The 20,488-nt window shown below is 39.4% G+C and overlaps 2 protein-coding genes across 3 annotated transcripts in view; both read left to right on the top strand.

The window, feature by feature from the left end:
* The window catches only part of pak2.S (p21 protein (Cdc42/Rac)-activated kinase 2 S homeolog), a 40,799-nt gene extending 37,180 nt beyond the window's left edge, over window positions 1–3,619 (top strand). Inside the window, exon 15 of one of the 2 annotated variants that reach the window (XM_041563938.1) lies at window positions 1,842–3,619. In XM_041563938.1, coding sequence (XP_041419872.1) covers window positions 1,842–1,928 — 87 coding nt within the window. In that variant the 3' untranslated portion in view covers window positions 1,929–3,619. 2 annotated transcript variants of the gene reach the window in all.
* A 10,637-nt stretch (window positions 3,620–14,256) lies between these two features.
* On the top strand, window positions 14,257–20,260 carry aqp12a.S (aquaporin 12A S homeolog). The gene is given in 3 exon segments (NM_001094650.1): window positions 14,257–14,899; window positions 17,911–18,027; window positions 19,814–20,260. Coding segments are annotated over 3 exon segments (963 nt in total). The 5' UTR covers window positions 14,257–14,292; the 3' UTR covers window positions 20,053–20,260.
* Window positions 20,261–20,488: the final 228 nt, after the last annotated feature.

The raw sequence follows: 20,488 nt of genomic DNA, 5'->3' as shown, positions 1-20,488 counted from the left end.
GGTTCTTCTACAGTACGGTATAGGTATGGAATCTGTTATCCAGAAATCTGTTATCCCGAAAGCTCCGAATTATGGAAAGGGCATCTCCCTTAGACTCCATTTTATCCAATTAATCAAAAAATTTTTAAAAGAATTAAATTTTCCGCTGTAATAATAAAACAGTACCCTTAATTTGATAAGATATAATTAATCATTATTGGAAGCAAAACCAGTCTATTGGGTTTATTTAATGTTTACATGATTTTCTAATAGACTTAAGGTATGATGACCCAAATTACCGAAATATCCCGAGCATTCTTTATAACAGGTCCCATACCTGTACATCAAAAAATTTGTTAGCCCTTGACCAGACCATTTACAGTCAATTTAAGCTAAAAGTACAGCTAATGCCTACTTTTTAATTTGTTATATTTTCCTTATATGTGAGGCATCTTATGTATACACTTACCTTTGCAGAGCTCTGCAGGTTCCAGGTCAGTTAAAAGTGGTTGGTAGTATAAGTCTGTGAGAATATTTGACTCTTGGGTTAGAGCAGCATGGTGTATCTTGTTAACTCATAGGGGAACTATCACGAAAATGAATATTTAATATAAGCTTCAGGATACTGAAATAAGAAACTTTATAAATACAATCAATGAAAAATTGTGTGTATTTTTTTCTGCAATAATCAAGTTCATCTTCACTATTCCTCTCCCGGCATCTGTTTCTCTTCATTCTGTCTTAATTCAGAAGTTGGGTGTCAGATGAATGATCCAATATATCTTATAGGGGGGCTCCTTTTGCCTAGAAGATGTATTAGAGCTCACTCTATTAAAATCACCAGACATCATGTCTCTCTACATGCAGGATTTGTGCAAAAGGCAGTTATTTTGTTAGGCTAGGAAAGGGAGCCCCCCCTATAAGATATATTGGATCTAACTGTCAATTTATATCTGACACCCAACTGCTGCATTAAGACAGAACGAAGAGAAACAGATGCTGAGAGAGGGATAGTGAACATAAACTTGATTATTTATATCAGAAATAATGCAGGATATGTAATCGATTGTATTTACAAAGTTTCTTATTTCAGTATGATGAAGCTTATATTAAATTTTCATTTTCCCGCGATATATCCCCTTTAACATAGTGTGAACTAAAATTGTGCATAACCCACCACGACCGTTCTGGGAGCAAATTTCCCATTTGAAAAGCATGTAGAAATATAGTTGTAATGTTGCGTGTAATACATAAAAAAAATGCAATAAAAATTTCTACTATGAACATAGTTAATATTATGTGGTAAACCCATCATGCTTCATCACTCTATGGGGGGGGAAAAAGAAAATGCATTTTCATTTGCACCAGTGCTAACATTTGTCATCTTTTTGTGAATTTTTATTACATCTAGTTTTGTCGTATTCTGCAACCTACTGAGGTAGAATCTTTGTCAAGAAAATGGTTAATGTTTTTTAGGGATGCACTGAATCCACTATTTTGGATTTGGCCTTATCCTTTGTGCAAGACTAGACCAAATCCTAATTTGCATATGCAAATTAGGGGTGGGAAGGGGATAACATTTTTTACTTCCTTGTTTTGTGACAAAAAAATCACACAATTTCCCTCCCCGCCCCTAATTTGCATGTGCAAACCCGGATTTGGTTCAACCGGGCAGTAGGATTCAGCCGAATCCTAATCCTGCTGAAAAAGGCCGAATCCCGAACTGAATCCTGGATTCTGTGCATCCCTAATATTTTTTCTGTAATCCTTGAAGCTGCTTTTTACTCCTGAAATTTTATGTAGAAATTGGTAACAAACCATGGTTTTTTTTTTTGAGTATCTTAAAGTGTTTTTCTCCACAGCACCCGTTCCTGAAAATTGCAAAACCACTGTCCAGCCTAACACCGCTAATCCTGGCTGCCAAAGAAGCAATGAAGGGAAACCGCTAACATCAACCCTTCTATCCTTTTGCTTTATGTCTCAGTCATCTTACTTCATAACCGCCTTTATATTCTACAAGTGCCACTGATACGTGTTGAAGAAGAGCAAACAGCATCTTGTACAGACAAAGCCAAGACCTAATCATGACTGTACATCTGGAAATAACCATGAAGAACACACAACTTCTGTGCTTTTCCTTTTATAAAGAACGTTTTTTTTGTGTCCCTACAAGATCCCTGTTATCCAGGGTTTGTTTTATGGGAATTCACATTTGTATTTTTTTAGGTCTTCTTTCTGTGCTCTAAGTGTTTCTGTTCCCTGGCCTTCTCTTGATACTTGAATAACTTACACATCAATAGAAGAGCTTTAGTCTTCTGGCTCTGTGCTGGCTCCTCCGATTTCACTTTTTTTTTCCATGTACCTGGATCTGTTAGTTTAATACAGGAAAGAAATGTGCACATCTGTTTGAATTCCTTGTGTAGAAGCACAGGCAACTGCCTTGTGCCACCCTGTGATATATCTGTCGACTTTTTTTTTTTTTTTTTTTTTTCTATTGGGGCCAGCAACATATAATAAAATGCTGACCCTTTCAGTAAGGGTTGAATCACTTTTTTTGGAAGCCTTTTGCTCCTGATTTCATTTCTTTTTGTATTCTTTACTAGAGAAAGGGTTCAAATAACGGTAGAGAAGCTGGCTGCAGTTTCATGGGACATTACTGGTGTTTTGGTTTTTTTCTTTTGTACTGAGGTAAATTCTGTGCCTTTTTGTTATGGACGGTTCAATAAGTGCTCTTAACAGTAAAAACTGCACTAATATTTCTAATACAAAACATTTGGATATTTTTTTTTTTTTTTTTAACACCCATGTCGTCAGAAGGGAAGTAGTGCCAAAGTTAGAGTGCTGTTTTTGTAGTTTTGTCCTGTTTCATTAATCAGTGATTGCCAACTAAAGTGCTAAATCAAAACGTTACTTTTTTTTCCCCTCTATAAAGTATTGTGAAGACTAAAGTGCCTTCAACAAGCTTAGAACTGTCTGGGCCTGGATTGCCGCTGTTCTTGTGTGCTATGCACCTGTTGTTGGTGCAACTTAAGGAAGAGTCCTGCACTGAACCAATTTTTGAGACTGCAACCCGCATATTTAGCCACTTGGATCTGCTACCGACCCCGGTTCACAGCTGTTTTGTGCACAACCTGATCCTCAACCCGCCGACCACCATTAAACAGGAAGTGCTGTTGCCACAAACTGGAAGTGACATCATCAAAAGTGGACAGAGACAGACGCATTTTGTAAAATTTTAAAAGGAGTAAAATATTGACAATATAACGTAAGCTAAAAAATATAGATTAGACCCGCAACACAACCCACATCTATAACCGCACCCAAAAACCTGCAATTTTTGCGGGTAATCTACATGTACCCGCGGGTACCAGACCTGCTGCAGGACTCTATGCTCTTAAAAGTTTATGAATCAATGTATACTGCTAAGAATTCACAAAAAAACAGTACTAAAAATGAATACTCTGTTATCTGGAGATGAGTCTATTATTGCCAAGTCACCATCCAGTCTATTTGTTCTTAATAGATCTCACCAAAGTTTGCCTTCTATACAAAAAGGGAATAGTAGTGTCATTTCTCATACCATCGCATTCATAATGTATTTATGCTTTTTGCTGAAATAATTCCTGAGCCTTTGGTATTATTTACTTTCTATTTCTGCAGATATCTGTACAGAAGGGGTGTTATAGTCCCTTCCTAAGGATGTTGCTAAACATATTCCATTTTTTATTGACCGACCATGGTATATTTCCAGTGCTTTGAAATACAGTCCCTTGTTGTGAAAGGCAGATTTTTCAGTATAAAAGGCCCTATGTTAATACAAATGGTTTAATCTATAGCAGATGTAAGTCTGTGATGTCACATTCATGTTTTTTCTTAAGCTAGAGCTAAGGTGACAGACCAGAGTATGTGGCTTTGGGAAGTTAAATGTGACTGCCAGCACTCTCTGAACTGGAAGCTCTGGGCTTGTAGATCTGTTTTGTTTTGTCTCCTGGTGTTCAGGTTTGAGATGCTGTTCCCATAGAGATCATACACTCACTTCATTTATTCTTGCAGTATTTCTGTAAACCACATTTGTCTTCTGCTTAAAGGAGAACTAAAGCTTAACTGAAAAAGTAGCTAGAAATGTTGTACATTATGTTTTGGGCTTCTGTACCAGCCCAAGGTAACCAAAGCCCTTTAGCAGAAAAGATCTGTGTCTCCAAAGATGCCCCAGTAGCTCCCCATCTTCTTTTCTGCTGATTCACTGCACATGCTCTGTGCTGCTGTCACTTACTGAGCTTAGGGACCCACTCACAATATACAGAACGCATAGAATATAAATGTCACAATATAAGGCTGATTAGTAATTAATACAGATATTTACTACATGGCAGCACAGAAACCAGTGCAATTAGCATCAGAATTTAATAATCAGCCCTGTAGCATCAGCTTATATTACAGACCAAACAAATTTTCTGCTGGATAATTAGTGACGACCCCTAAGCTTAGCTTCTCAACAGCTGCTCAGACCCCACTGAGCATGTGAGTGTCACAGACACTTTCCAAGATGGTGACCCCCTGTGACAAGTTTGAAGTCCTGGATCATTGCTGCTATTGACAAGCTGAAACTTTAGGCCAGTGCAATAAGTTCAGTATATACAATATGGCATTTTTGGCCATATTTATTTTTATGGTTTAGTTCTCCTTTAAATAAGTTGTGTGTTTAAGAAGAACAAAACTATACAACGTCTAACCTGAGCTGATTTACCATGAGATACCTGCTCCTGGAACTAAGCAGTGATACCGAGGAAATTAGCTTTGCAACATCTTTTGTACCTTTAAAATAGAGAAGCCAAGTCATCATCAGCACTGCTACTCTGGAGTTAGAATTGCATTGGTTTCACTTTCTTTCCTGGTCTTACTTTGTCATTTCATAGTCACGTCTTATTTCTTTTACTGTGTTGGAAATCATTGGGGTTATCTGATGAACTTGAAGTGCACAATAGAAGTATTGATAATGCTTTATGCACTGAAAACCTCTTAAAATACAGGTATATTATACACTCTTCACATATCTCTTGTTCTTGACTTTTTAGTTTCTAAAGGGAAGTTCCTTCATTTTCCTGTGTTGTAGATGCTGTTGATCTAAGGTGGTCTTCGTTTTTCTGACTCTCTACAAAGTTAAACACAAAATACCCCAGGGACAGTGGCCTTGGAAATTCAAAGATAGATTGAGAAGCTGGATTTTCAAGAAACTGTATGTACAGCTTGTCTTTATTCCAGCACACTCCTGTTCTATTATTCATGGATTAGAATGCCTGGTTGTTGTATCACTCGGCCTAGCAGCGACAGAGTAATTTAAACCCCAAGCTAGAATGGCACACAACAAGGATTCATAATTCCAAAACTGTTGCAAATGAAGACCATCCACAATCTGTGCTAATTTTTGTTTGCTAAAAATTATTGTAAACTGACATTACTTTATAAATGTACAGAAGATCATCCAGTTTCAAGAATTTCTCTAATCAAAGCACACATATATATGGCACTCAGGGTGTATTCTCACCTAAACCTAACTGTCATTTGCTTAAAGAATCTGCTTATTCCAGGTGGGTTCCACACTGAACAGATGCATCTCCTCCAGCTAAAAACCTGCCACTGTACAATGTTCTGTGTGTCCTGTTGATTTTAAAGGAGAAGGAAAGCTACTGAAGCTGTTTATTGCCAATAGATTAGCCACAATAGTGCAAGCTAGAACGCCATTTTTATTCTTTAGAATGCTTTTCCATAACTGAGTAACCAGCTCTGCAAGCTCTGTTTGTTTAGGATAGCAGCTGCCTTATTAGCTTTCTGTCGGAGTCTCTCCCTGCTCACTCATAACTCTGGGCTCAGATTACAGCAGGGAGTGGAGAGGGAGAGTGGAGCAAACTGAGCATGCTCAAGCAAAAGCCCTGGAGGTTTAAGCTGAAAGAAGGAAGTCTGATACAGAAGCCCATGTGTACACAATAGAAGGAAAGAAATGCGGTGTTTCTTTTGACAGAGGACTCAGAGCAGCATTAATTGAGGGTTTACTAGTGTATTTATATAGAACTTTCTGATAAAGCTTACTTAATTTTAGCTTTTCCTTTAAAGGAGAAGGAAAGGCTAAAATTAAGTAAGCTTTTTTCAGAAAGGAAAAAATAAATATACCAGTAAACCCTCAAAGTAATGCTGCTCCCATTCCTCTGTCAAAAGAAACACAGCATTTCTTTCCTTCAATTGTGTACACATGGACTTCCCGTTTTCAGCATAAACCGCTAGGGCTTGAACATGCTCAGTTTGCTCCTCAACCCTTCCCCCCCATCCCTGCTGTAATCTGAGCCCAGAGCTATGAGTGAGCAGGGAGAGGCTAAGGCAGGAAGTTGTCAGACCAAGCTAATATGGCAGCTGCTATCCTAAACAAGCAGAGAGAACTTCTAGAGCTGTTTACTCGGGTATGGCAAACCATTCTACAGAATAAATATAGTGTTATAGCTTCACTATTGTGGCTAATCTATTGGCAATAAATTGCTTTGGTAGCTTCTCCTTTAGGCAGAGAACACTGTAGGCAGCAGATGAGACATCACTACTGTAAAGTTGGAGTGGGACGAAAGCTTAAATTGGTCATAATCAAGCCGCCCCTTTATGGTACTCGCCTCGATTGGCCCGTAGGCCAAACTAATATTATACAAGTGGCCATACATTTTTATGGTGACTTTTCTGTTGTTTTCTGTGTTCTTGTAGACCACCTGAATAACTGGAAATCTTTACTTCCTTTCTTGGTTTGAAACATTTCTGATGTCCCAGATGTTTGGGCAGTGTGGCTGTGATTAGCCTAAGTGACTTGTAGCCTGCCAGCTGTTTGTGACCTCTCAGAGCAGTTCTAAAGCTATAGCCATACATGCCCAGATTTGCTCAGGCTCCTTGTTTTATAGTAAATCACCTCTTTACTCATGGGCAGCTTCCACAAAGTTCTAGTACCAGAGGGGCAAGGACATTTACTCCTTAGTGGGTTCAGAGATAAAATCCTGTACCTGCATTATAGGGTTGGCAAATGGGAGCAGCTCCCACATGCTGATATCACAATTGGCTGCTTATTATTGACTGCTTCATCAATTTGGGGGCCCTGCACTGGATAGTTTGCCCCATGCCCATAAAGGACTGCCCTAGCATCTTACCTGGCATTGCTGCAACTATTTCTTTTTGTGTTTTTCAGAAGCATGGCACCTGCTTATTTCTGACACATTTACTTCATACTAGGGATGCACAGAATCCAGGATTCGGTTCGGGATTCGGCCTCTTTCAGTAGCATTCAGATTTGGCCGAATCCTTCTTCCTGGCCAAACCGAATCCAAATTTGCATAGGCAAATTAGGGGCAGGGAGGGAAATCTCGTGACTTTTTGTCACAAAACAAGGAAGTAAAAAATGGTTTCCCCTTCCCACCCCTAATTTGCATATGGATATTAGAATTCGGGTTCGGTTTTCTGCCAAATCTTTTGCGGAGGATTCAGGGGTTTGGCCGAATCCAAAATAGTGTATTCGGTGCATCCCTACTTCATACCACAATAATATTTCAAGTTGTCTTTTTTTTCCCCCAATCCAAATCAATAGTAACCAAATCTGTTATTGAACGAGATGACTTACGTTTGTTGGTCAATAAAATGCTTCTTTCTTCAAAGGAAAACTGTAAGCCAAGGTCATGTCTTCTTTTAAAGACTATACCATCTCCCCTTTCCAATGTCTTATAGATTGCATAAATTTATGTCTGGTATTATGTCTGGTATGTTCTCTCATGGGCCAGGAGAGTGACAGTTATGTGACAGTTTGACCTGGCTGATCTGTAAGCAGTTGTTCTATTAGTGAATAAAGGAACGTACAAACTCAAGATTAGTTTCAATAGTCTAGTGGTTGCGATTGGAGGAAGCGTTAACATTAATGGGGCATTGCTTTGTGAAGTCTTTTATCCTTTATTTTTTTTTAACAAGGGAAGAGGAGAGGTTTTTGAGTTATCCTGATGATGTGTATAGTTGTGAATATTCAGCCCTCTCCCTCCCTTAAGTGTAAGGTGCAGCCAAGGAAAGTGTCTTGTATGGAATGGTTTATCGTTTGCTCTTCAGAAACTCTGGGTTAGAAATTTCAACGGAACCAGTGCTGTGAACACAGCAATGTGGGATTAGTTTATAGGGGAGGTTCACCGTAAAATTAACTAAGTATGTTGTAGACCGTGTTATTCTAGGACAATATGCAGTCAATCTGTTTTCTGTTTTTGGAACTTTTATTTTTGTTTTGCTTTATCTTAATTACACTAGCAACTAGGGATGCACCGAATCTAGTATTCGGTTCGGGAATCGGCCTTTTTCAGAAGGATTCGTCCGAATCCTTCTGCCTGGCTGGACCGAATCCGAATCCTAATTTACATGTGCAAATTAGGAACGGGAGGGAAATCGTGTGACTTTTTGTCACAAAACAAGGAAGTAAAAAATGTTTTCCCCTTACCACCCCTAATTTGCATATGCAAATTAGGATTTGGTTCGGTATTTGGCCGAATCTTTCACGAAGGATTCGGGGGTTCAGCCGAATCCAAAATAGTGGATTCAGGGCATCCCTACTAGCAACCAGAGAGCAGTTTGGAACTCAATATGGAAGATGACTAGTAGAGGCATGAATACAATATAAGAATAACCGAGCAATTGAAGCCTTACTGCTTATGTGTGCTGCTTGTTGTTGTTGCTGGGGTCAGTGACCCGACAGGCCACAAAGGAGCAGAATAATAGGCTAGTAATTCAAAAACCACCGATAGTATTTTTTTGTGTTCATTTTATTAACAAAATAACGAAGACCAAGTAAAAAGTTGCTTTGAATAGTTCAATCCATAACTTTTTATATAACGGTGAACTTCCACTTTAGCAGAACGCCATTTACTCTTTGCTTTGAAAAACTTGCTCTTTTGATGGGAAAATGAGTTTGGCCCTTGTCATGGATATCCAAATTGTTTCTCAAGACGTAGCACAACAACTTCCCTAAATCGACGGTACAGTATAAGACTGTTGCTTTGGCAGAACATTTGTTTTCTGCATATTTGTATTTATACATGTGAGTGGGAGCTTTATTATGTTTTACCCCTACTGTGGCATGCTCTATGATACTAGATACAGGTATGGGACCTGTCATCCTGAATGCTCGGGACCTGGAGTTGTCCAGATGATGGATCTTTCCGTAATTGGATCTTCATACCCTAAGTCTACTAGAAAATCATGTAAACGTTAAATAAACCCAAAAGGCTGGTTTTGCCTCCAATTATACAGTATCTTAGTTGGGATCAACTACTGTTTTATTATTATGGAGAAATAGGAAATAATTTTAAAAGTTTTTGGATTATTTGGATAAAATGGAGTCTATGGGAAATTAGCTTTCTGGATAACGGGTTTCCAGATAACGAGTCCCATCCCTGTATTTATCTCCACCTTTATTTTCTTTGTGGCAGCTGTAATAATTACAGTCTGGGGAGAGTGCCAAGGCATGAAATATGGCAGCCCCCAATGCACACATGTATAGGTATGTATATGAAAACACTGGTATAAAAGCATTATGTGCACAATTAATGATTGCCTTGTACTTTACTATCGATTTATGGGGAAATGGATGTAAATATATATATGTATAATGTTACTGTTTGGATAAACCCTTCCAGCTGTGCAAGCTCAGGATCTGTACTGCAGAAGCAGAGCTATTCCATCTTGCCTATTTGTTTCTATGTGGATTCTCCTCAGGTCCCTCTTTCTCGGTCGGTGTATTCCTTGCATGCTGATGTTTTATATTTTCATGGGACTCTCTCTCTCTCTCTTTCTGCTGCTCTTACTCTGCCCGTCTGTTTAATTTAACCCCATCCTTTTATTTAATTGTTAATTTTACGGCAATTACTACTGAATCATTTGTGTTGCATTGTCTTGGCTTAAAATAAACTTTTTTTTTGTTGTATTTTACTAGAATCATTTTGGTTTCATTTTATTTGTAATACAAGCAGTTGGTATTATATACCTCGCAGGATCAATCGTGTTTCTTCAGCGCACGTGACAATCATCATGAAGAATATTTAACTGTATTGAAATGAAAATGTTTCTGGCTCACTGCCTTCCCAGCTTCTTCTGGCATTGTGTTGTCCATGGGGCAGATTCACTAAAGAGCAAAGTGGCTTTCGCTAGCGACAATTCGCCAGAAATCTCATCCGCAGGGCCATTGGCGTAGAGGAAAATTCGCTAGCGAATGAGACCATTGCTAGCATTTGTTCGCACCCTATCGCCATTTTTGCTCTGGCGAGTGGTCGTTACTCCGCAAATTCACTAAGATTCACTATGCCCCTCAGACAATGTAGGTCTCTATAAAAAGATATTGCATTAAACAGCTCATATGTAAAACCCTGCTTCATGTAAATAAACCATTTTCATAATATACTTACTAGTATGTGCCATTGGGTAATCATAAATAGGAAATTGCCATTTTAAGAATGAAGGGCTGCCCCCTGGGATCTTACAATTCACGGTCACATGAGCCAATTAACAGACTGAGTTGTGTCTTTTGCTCAAACACTTCTTCCTGTTACAGTTAGAGTTGTAGTATTTCTGGTCAGGTGATCTCTGAGACAGCACACAGACCATCACAAAATGGTGGCTCAAGGCAAGAGATGTAAAAGGGCAATATTTACTTAAATATATATACCAGTTTGGTTAGATTTTTTAATATGCCACTTCCCCGTATATACTAGAGTATAAAACGAGGTAGCTAATTTTACCTATATAATTTGGGAAATTTATTGACTCGAGTATAAGCCTAGGGTGAGAAATGCAGCAGTTTTTAGCTGAAAGAGCAAGTGAATGCTCAAAACCATGGTAAAAATGTGCATTGTTTTGTGCCAAAAAGCCAAGGTAAGCACTGCGGGATATAGCTGATATAGCAGGGAAAGTTGAAAGCAGTGCAATTAAAGATATTATATCAATGTTTAACAAGTAGAATCCTAGAAACCCACGACAGGATGCTGGGAGTTTTGTTTCAGCAACTGTTGACATGCAGTAGGTTGGCTGTAATATAAGCCTGTTGTGTGAGAGTGGGGCGCAGGGCTTACCTGGGAGTGCGTGTGGGGCTAATCGAATGGAAAACAAGCATGCACTGGTCGGTGATGTCACACGTAATGCGCAGCCGGTGACATCACTCGCAACACGCCATGGAGAACCCGGCGATCAGGGGCATGGGACTCCGGTCAGAAGCGCAGCCATTCGCGTCGATCAGCTAGGTATATATTTATACTGACTCGAGTATAAGCCGAGGTAGACTTTTTCAGCACATTTTGGGTGCTGAAAAACTCGGCTGATACTCGAGTATATACAGTAATTTGACAGTATCTGTTGCTCAAGTATTCATTTTGGGGGTATAGTTTTCCTTTAACTCTTTCGCCAACGTTTACTTCGCACCTCAGACCAGGTGAACTGATAAAATGAAGCTGCATCCTCCTCAATCTTATGTCAGTGACATCATATCCTGTCTGCAGGAAATGCATTAAAGTTGTAAAAAAAAAAAAATACGCTGCCGACTTCATTTTTTTAAAGCGGGATTGCCTTCAAAAGTCTATTAAAGATTTATGTGTGAACAATTATTCAAAACGAATTTGAGGGCATGCCACATTAGTTTGAGGGTGGGCTCATATCTAGAGGATCTCTTCTGTCTTTATTATGGCTCATTGGACATTTGTTTTAAAAAAAAAAAAGTGGCCACTTCTTGGTGCACCAACATTACTAATAAAGACGACTATGCGACTTTTAGGTACTCGTCCTATTCAAATTAACCTAAGAGTGCTAGCGAAAATAAACTATGACATAAATGCTAGCGAAAACTTGCTATGAAATGCTTGCCCAGCTGTAGTAACGCTAGCGAAAATTCGGCTGCTGAGACGCAACTTCGTTTTAGTGAATTGGCATAGTGATAATGAATTTGTGACTGGCAAAGTGGCGCGGAATGTGGGAAGTGGTTCCCTGTGTATCAGGGCTAGAAGGCCCCAACCAGGTTGTCTACCAGTGACTTTGCTGGCCAGTTGAACCCTGGGCAAATGCTTTGGGAGCATCAAGGGTCTGGCCAGAGAATTCACAGCACCACTGTACCTAGCGGCTTTCAGCAGCAGTATCCGCGACCTTTACCTTTTTGGCAGTGATGGTGTTTATACACCATTTTACATGATCTCAGCTGAGTGAGGTTATGTCAAAAAGGAGGGTATTTTGTATTTAAGTGCATGTTGCTCTTTCTCTACACTCCCTTTTCACTTTTAGGACATGATTGTTTTGCACACATATGGCTGCACTCTTCTGCAGAGCAATGTAAGTGCTAGGAAGGGGGGCCTTGTGCCAACAATGAATGGGAACCCACTGCTATAGGAAGAGCAATATATGATACAGGTGAAACGCACCTTTACATGAAACAAAGCTAATCTCACATTATTTCTTTGATTGTGTTGAAGCAAAATATTATCCTTGCAAGAATCAGATACAGTTGTGTTCAGAATAATAACAGTGTGTTTAAAAGAGAATTAAACTCAAAATCCTTAAAATAACCTGTATTTCCATTCATGCTAATGCATTGGAAACATTGCACATTCTGTTCCAAGTCAACCCATGATGGAACATCTATCAAATTTGTGTTATTCCTTTACAGAAATGGAAGAAAACAGAATATTAGGCAGGTTTTTGTTTTTTAAGTAGCAGTGTATTGTTCTTTACAAACTCAAACATTCACTGTATAATCTGAAAAATGTTTCAAGATTTTGCTTTCCTTTGAATCACTGAACTAATAGTTGGTTTTATAATCAGTGTTTCTGAGAACTGCTGCACATTTGTGTTACATGGAGTCCACCAACTTCTGGCACCTGTTACTTTCCACAATTCTAATGCATTTCCTGGTTTTGCCTCAGAAGCAACATTTTTGATGTCACCCCACAAGTTTTCAATTGGAATAAGGGTCTGGGATTGGGCGGCCACTCCATAATGTCAATCTTGTTGGTCTGGAAACAAGGTGTTGCTCTTTTACTGGTGTGTTTGGGGTCGTTGTCTTGTTGAAACCCCCATTTCAAGGGCATTTCCTCTTCAGCATAAGGCAACATGACTTCTTCAAGTATTTTGATGTATTGAAACTGATCCATGATCCCTGATGTGAGATAAATAGGCCCAACACCATAGTATGAGAAACATCCCCATATCATGATGCTTGTGCCTACATGTTTCACTGTCTTCTCTCTGTACTGTGACTTGAATTCAGTGTTTGGGAGTCGTCTGACAAACTATCTGCTGCCCATGGACCCAAAAAGAACAATCTTGCTTTCATCAGTCCACAAAATTTTGTCGCATTTCTCTTTAGGCCAGTCAATGTGTTCTTTGGCAAATTGTAAGCTCTTCAGCACATCTTTGTTTCAACTTCTAATTGTAACAGTATCACAGGTAACTTTAGACCTTCTTTGATATTCCTGGAGCTGATCATTGGCTGAGTCTTTGGTATTTTGGCTATTTTTCTATTCATTCCAATAGTCGTTTTCCTTCTTCCTCATCTTTCAGGCTTTGGTTGCCATTTTAAAAAATGTGAGATCATTTAGCTGGGCAGCCTATCATTATCTGCACTTCTTTATATGTTTCCCCTCTCCAATCAACTGTTTAATCAAAGTACTCTGTTCTACTGAACAATGTCTGGAACGAGCTATTTTACTCCGATTTTCAGAGAGAAATGCACTATAACCACACGCAACATTTTCTCCTTCCTTCCTAATATAAGGGCCGGAATTGACACCTGTTTTTTCACACAATAAATGCTCTCACTAATTGAACTCCACACTGCTTTTATTTGGAACAAGCTATTATTATTATTTTGACCACTGCTGTTATTTGGAACAAGCCTCAATGATTAAATCAATGGCACAATGAGCAGAGTGCATGTCATGTCTGTTGGTTTCTATTACTCTACTACGCCTACTAGTCAATTATTTGCCATGTAGAAACATTTCTACCAAAAACGGTGATTGATCTGGTTAGTGATGTCACACTGCTTTTATACTGAACACAACTGTATCTTTTAAGTGACCATTAATGATTGCCAAAATAACTGTAGGAGTCACACTTTTAAGGTGCTGGTGGAAGAAGAGAGCTGCTCACCTGCAGTTTCCCAGATGTGACCTTGCACTAACTGGCTGTAGATTTGGCCACGTTTACTTTCCAGCACACGTATATAACAAGAGAAGCACAGGGTTCATATTCTTTTTCACAGCTGCTTTGTGTTTCAGTACAGCCATGGCTGGACTCAACATCTTGGTGGCTTTCTTTGCATCAACCGTAGCCCTGTGCCAGCTTCTTCGCTGGGCTAGCAGAAGGTTCCTGCCTGATCGGCTCTATCAGTGCACGGCCAGTGAGTTGGCCAGTTCATTTCAGTTATGTGCTTGCTGTCTGGAGCTGCGGATGCTGCTGGAAATTGGTATGTGGGGAGGTGGATATGGCCCTGATGTAGTCACAACACTGCTGTTTCTTCTGTTCGTTGCCCATGGATTCACTTTTAATAAAGCATCAGGCAACTCTGCAGTGTCACTGCAGGATTTCCTTCTCCGTGACTCTCCTCTTTTAGACACTGTGGCTAAGTTACTGGCACAGTACATGGGCATGGAAGCTGCAAAAGTTCTAACGAAACAATACTGGGCATTGGAGCTCACAGAATTCCACATGATTCAGAATCTGATGGCTCAGGACTGCAGCTCGTCTCTGCAAACCTCCGTTGCTCATGGCGTCTTTGTTGAAGGATTGTGCGCTTTCTGCTTCCATTTGGTGATCCTTCGCTTCAAGAGCACAAGGCTGATCTACAGGGTTCCTATAGTTGCACTTACTGTGTCTCTCCTGTCTTACACCGGTAAGAACTCTTCTGGCATCTTATAATGGCAAGTTATAAAAAATAATGTTGTGTATTTATTTATTAATAATGCCTGTTACATAAATCGAATGTTTGTACACATATTTAAAGGGGTTGTTCGCCTTCCTAACACTTTTTCCAGTTAATTTGTTTTAGATTGTTCATCATAAACAAACACTTTTTTCAAATGCTTTCCATCTTTTATTTTTTACTGTTTCCCCAAAATATAAGTTTAAAGTTTAATGTTCGTGTCTCTAGTGTTTCAGTCAGGCAGCTCAGTGATTCAGGAGCATCTGAACTGTAACAATTTGCTACAATTAGTTGCTACAATTAGTTGCTACAATTAGTTGCTACAATTATTTGCTACAATTAGTTGCTACATTTAGTTGCTACATTTAGTTGCTACAATTAGTTGCTACAATTAGTTGCTACAATTAGTTGATACATCTGTGGAATATCAGCAACTATTGCATCAATTCTAACAGCTGCCTTTAATGAAACTCTGATTCTGCTCAGCAGGGAAAAAGATAACATATGCATCAACTAAATGGATCAATTTAAACAGTTAAAGAGTCGGCGACCCCCCTCCCAGAGCTGCTTCAGAAGGTGAAGAATTGAATTAAACTTTCCACTTCAATATTAGAATAACGGTCACAAATAGAAAGTGATCGAGAAAAGTCTTTATTTCTGGGGATCTATCTGAAACCAACGGAACCGAAAAATTGTTTGAAGGTGAACGACCCCTTTAAGGTTAATGGTAAATGGCAATTGTTGATCACAGCCATGGTTCACAACTTATAGCAGCTTTTGTTTTTTGTAATAGCTTTGAGGTTCATTGGAACCAAATACAGAACTAGAATTGTGGGGGGGGGGGGAATATTTGGAAAGCTTATTTGCAAAAGGCTATTAAAAACACTAATATAGTTTATATAAACAAGCTGCTGTGTAGTCATGGGGGCAGCCATTCAAGCTGGAAAAGGAGAAAAGTCTCAGGATACACAGCAGATAATAGATCAGCTCTGTACAGGTATGGGATCAGTTTTCTGGAAACTCCATAAATCTCCGAATTATGGAAAGGCCTTCCCCCATAGACTCCATTTTATCCAAATAATCCAATTTTTTTAAAAAAAAAAAAATTTTCTGTAATAATAAAACCATACTTTATCCCAACTAAGATATAATTAATCCTTATTGGAAGCAAAACCAGCCTATTGGGTTTATTTAATGTTTACATGATTTTCTAGTAGACTTAAGGTATGAAGATCCAAATTACAGAAGAATCTCTTATCCTGAAACCCCCAGGTCCTGAGCATTCTGGATATCAGGTCCCATACTGTAGTATACAATGGGATTCTGCAGAGCTTATCCGTTATCTACTGTGTGTACTGTGCTTGAATGGCTTCCCCCATGGCTACACAGTAGCTTGTTTATATAAACTATAGTAGTTTTTTGAAGCAAACACACCAGTTTTACCAGAGCAGGGCAGCACTACATTATATTGTCATTCCTTTAAAACAATTCATTTTTTGGTGTTATTGTTCCTTTAAAGGAGTGGTTTACTATGTTATAGAATGCCCAATTCCTAGCATATTTTTAATTGTCATTCCTTTAAACACTATTGCACTTGGGACTCGCTAGCTTTGCTTCAGTCACCTACTGTGGGTTGGAGAACTTCTGTTTTTTTCCTTTAACAAAAAAAAGTATGGTTCTTTGACTTACAGTACAATTTACAGTAATAACTTACTGTAATGACGCAAATGCCAACCACCTATTATAAAGGAGCCTCTCTATCCAGTGAGCCATGTTTATAGTAGGTAAAGGTTAAGCATAAACAGTTAACTGACCCCGTGTTTCCATATGTTGGTTTTCCAAATCTGCTTCCATTAATACTGCCTACATCCCTGCACACCCCCTGTGCCATCTTTGTACCCCCTGTGCCATCTTTGTACCCCCTGTAGCAGGTCCAGTTAAACCATGGCTACATTATTAATTTCAATTCCACACAAAATACATAATTTGGGGTGGTATGTGTTGGGCTCTCTTAATAACTTTTGTTTCGATAATTGTGTATTTTGCCCATTTTACACCCTTATCCTGGTAGTATTTGTATACAAACCTTTTAACTTCTAAGCAGAGTTGTCCACCAACCAATGTCTCTCCTCCTGTGTGCATAAGGAATTCTTCTGTGCATTCTTTGAAATAACTGGTGTGTGCAGGACAGTTTAATTACAAAAGTATATGTTCTCACACATATGTCGTTGTGCACACCACAATTTATCAACATTTACGTGAGCATGCACGGCCCACAGCTTGGAGGTAAGTGCCACCATTAAGGTGACAGAGATCCACTTCGAGAACATCATGCTAACATTTTTGGTGAAGAAGAATTACATTATAGAAAATCTAGGACTGCATCTGCATCCCCTTATGGTTATGGAGTTAGTTGACATCTCCCCAGTATGTAGCATTTATGTATAATTGTACCCTTTTCTTCTTTGTAGTTATTTGCTCTATATTTTAAAATGGGTATATTTAGAAGTAACTAGGAATGCACCAAATCCTTCTACCCGGCCGAACCGAATCCTAGTTTGCATATAGGGGGAAAACATTTTTTACTTCCTTGTTTTCTGGCAAAAAGTCATGTGATTTCCCTCCCGTCCCTAATTTGCATATGCAAATCAAGGATCGAAGGGAAATCGCGTGACTTTTTGTCACAAAACAAGGAAGTAAAAAATGTTTTCCCTCTATATGCAAATTAGGATTTAGATTCAGTTCTGTATTCGGCTGAATCTTTCGCAGGGGTTCAGCCGAATCTAATAGTGGATTCAGTGCATCCCTAGAAGTAACCAGAGCTAATAACATCAGATAAGACCTACGCTTGCCAGCCTTTTTGAATTCTTGTCTATGTGGCCCTAGCCAAGACTCAATCAATTACTATTTCCAAATAAACATTGTTATTGAACATCGGTGCATAGCTGTTACTCACAGTTTACTCCAATTCTTTGGTTTAGCTGGATCGTACACTGGAGCTTTCTTTAACCCCACTCTGGCGGCCGCACTGACCTTCCAATGCTCTGGGAACACCCTGACAGAATATTCACTGGTGTATTGCTGTGGCCCTTTGACTGGTGAGTATTTTGCCGTAGCTGGTTATTACCGATTGTTTTTCAAAAGAATTCTGAAGACTGAATAACAGAATACAAATAGTTTTCTTGTAGATTTTATTTCTACTCTACGTTTACATTAATTCATGCTGGGCTAACAGCAGGTCTGGACTGGGAGTCAAAATAGGCCCTGGCATTCCAAGTACAGAGAGGCCCAATCCAGGGCCGGAACTAGGGGTAGGCAGAGTAGGCACGTGCCTAGGGCGCAAAGCTGGGGGGGCGCTAGGCACGTACCTGCTCTGTCGCCTACCCCATGTCCGGTCCTCTCACTCCCCATCTTCCTGCACGCCGATTGATGGTTCTGCGTATGTGCGCACGCCGATTGACCATTCTGCGCATGTGCACCAGCGTCAAGTTGCGCATGCGTACACTCAGCCGGCGCCGCGTCGGCCCTGGTAGCCTAGGGCGCCTGCCCAGTGTGGCCCGGCTCTGGCCCAATCAGATCCCCACCAGCCCACTAAATAGTAGCTTCCTATGGCAGCCCCTCCGGCATTTGCCAGAACCCACAGATTGCCAGCTAGATACTTTGAGATTTGGTCATCAACATGGATATCAAAAAATGTTCTGATCAGATTTTAATATAGTACCAATATCTACTGTGTCAGTTGATGTATGTCTATGTAAGAGCACTTTTAAACCTATGGTACATAAAGCGAACCTAAGGATTTGGATTGCTCTGTTTTTTTTCTGCCGAATTCATATTCTCTGCACACTGCCTCCAACAGAGAGACGCTTAAAATGCCACTTTTGGGGAGCTTTTTTAACCTTTTTATCAGGTGGAAAACACATCTGTCCTAAAACCCAAAAGCCCTCGTGCCATTGGCCTGGCAGACAATTGCTGGCACAAATGGTAGTACTACAGCACATGTAAGTTTTATTCATGAACGCAGCAGTTTGAACTAGTGGCTTGTAACCTTTATAGGTCATAGATAGTTTTGGGACCTTCTTGTGTTATACTGTAGGTGGCTCTGACATCTCATAGGTGCCTTTTGGGGTTTCCCAATCTGGAGTATATGCTTCAAAACTATAGCTAAGGGAATATTACATTTTATGACATTTAAGTGATACTGACACTACAAAACTGTTTTTAAAAATATTAATATACATTAAGGGGCAGATTTATTAAGGGTCGAATTGAAAATTTGAAATCGAATTTTCGAAAAAAAAAAAATTATGGTCAAAACTCTCAAATTTGAATTGTGAATCACCCAAACTTGATTTGAGTTTTAATTCGAATTTCGAGATTTATACTCTATAGCAGAAGATGTGTATATTGCCCTACACATGAGCCCAGTGTATAGTTTATGTTCCATGTTAGGAAATGTAGGGCTGCTCTTTTGCAGCCTATCACCCTAAAAAAAGGAAAAGACGCCAGCGTTTTTTAGGACATTTTTCAACTATTGTTTAAGTCCTATCTACTCTATTGCACTTCTCCTGGTCTGACGTGGCGAAGGCAAGTCTGGCGCAAGAGGTAACGTTCAGTAAAATCCGCATCTTAGTGTATTTGTGTAGTTACGTCCATTCACCAGAGCGCAAATTCGGCAGGCGTTAGGGAGCAAAGTACCGCTAGAATCTCCTTCGCTAGCGAATATACACTGGCGACCGTTAGTAAATCAACAATATGATGCCACGCTGGCAAATTTTCGCTTCGCCCTTTAGTAAATATGCCCCATTGATGGGGAGAACAGGCACTGTATGTTGCACCATGAATATTGACATAATAATAAGTAGTTGAATGTTCTTTTTTCAGGCATGGTGCTGGCCCTCTTTCTGTATCAAGGCAACATCCCCCTGCTCTTTCAGAGAAACCTGCTGTACTCCCAGAAGGGCAAATACAAAACTCCAAAGACAAAAGCCCTTCAAGCCTCTACAGCAAAAGCTTCAGATAATCTCAAATCTCCTCAAAAGAGAAAAGCACCTGAGAAGAAAGCTGCGCCAGATGTGTCTAGGAAAGCAGCGACTTTACCAGCTCAGAAACGAAGCAGCTAAACATCAGAGGGATGATGACGGGAGAATGAAACATAAGAGTCATAACATCCTTTTGGAAGAATTTTGGAAGAAGGGAATGAATCTCTTTGATTTTCAGAAAGTATTGATTTGCTATTGTTTTTTTATTGTTAGAAATATGTAACTACAGGTCCCGCATGAAGTGTTGAATGTTGTTGATATAAAAGGGATAAACAGAGCTTGCAACAACCGTTATGTTTGGTCCTTTTTGACATCGATTAAGAGGCACATTTATCAAGGGTCAAATTTCAAAATGAGGTTTTTTTTAACCCTCTTAAATTCGAATTAATTCAAATGCGACCTGTCGAAATTCATTAATTTAATCGAATTATTAAAATTTGGACGAATTTAAACCCGAAAACTAGAATCAAATCTGACTCGAATTGGATCAGACTCTACTCGAGTTTTTACTCCGAAA

This window comes from Xenopus laevis, chromosome 5S (genome assembly GCF_017654675.1).
Source record: "Xenopus laevis strain J_2021 chromosome 5S, Xenopus_laevis_v10.1, whole genome shotgun sequence".
Classification (NCBI taxonomy): Eukaryota; Metazoa; Chordata; class Amphibia; order Anura; family Pipidae; genus Xenopus; species Xenopus laevis.
The sequence above is the reverse complement of the archived record's forward strand: the minus strand, read 5'-3'. Positions and strand labels throughout refer to the sequence as shown.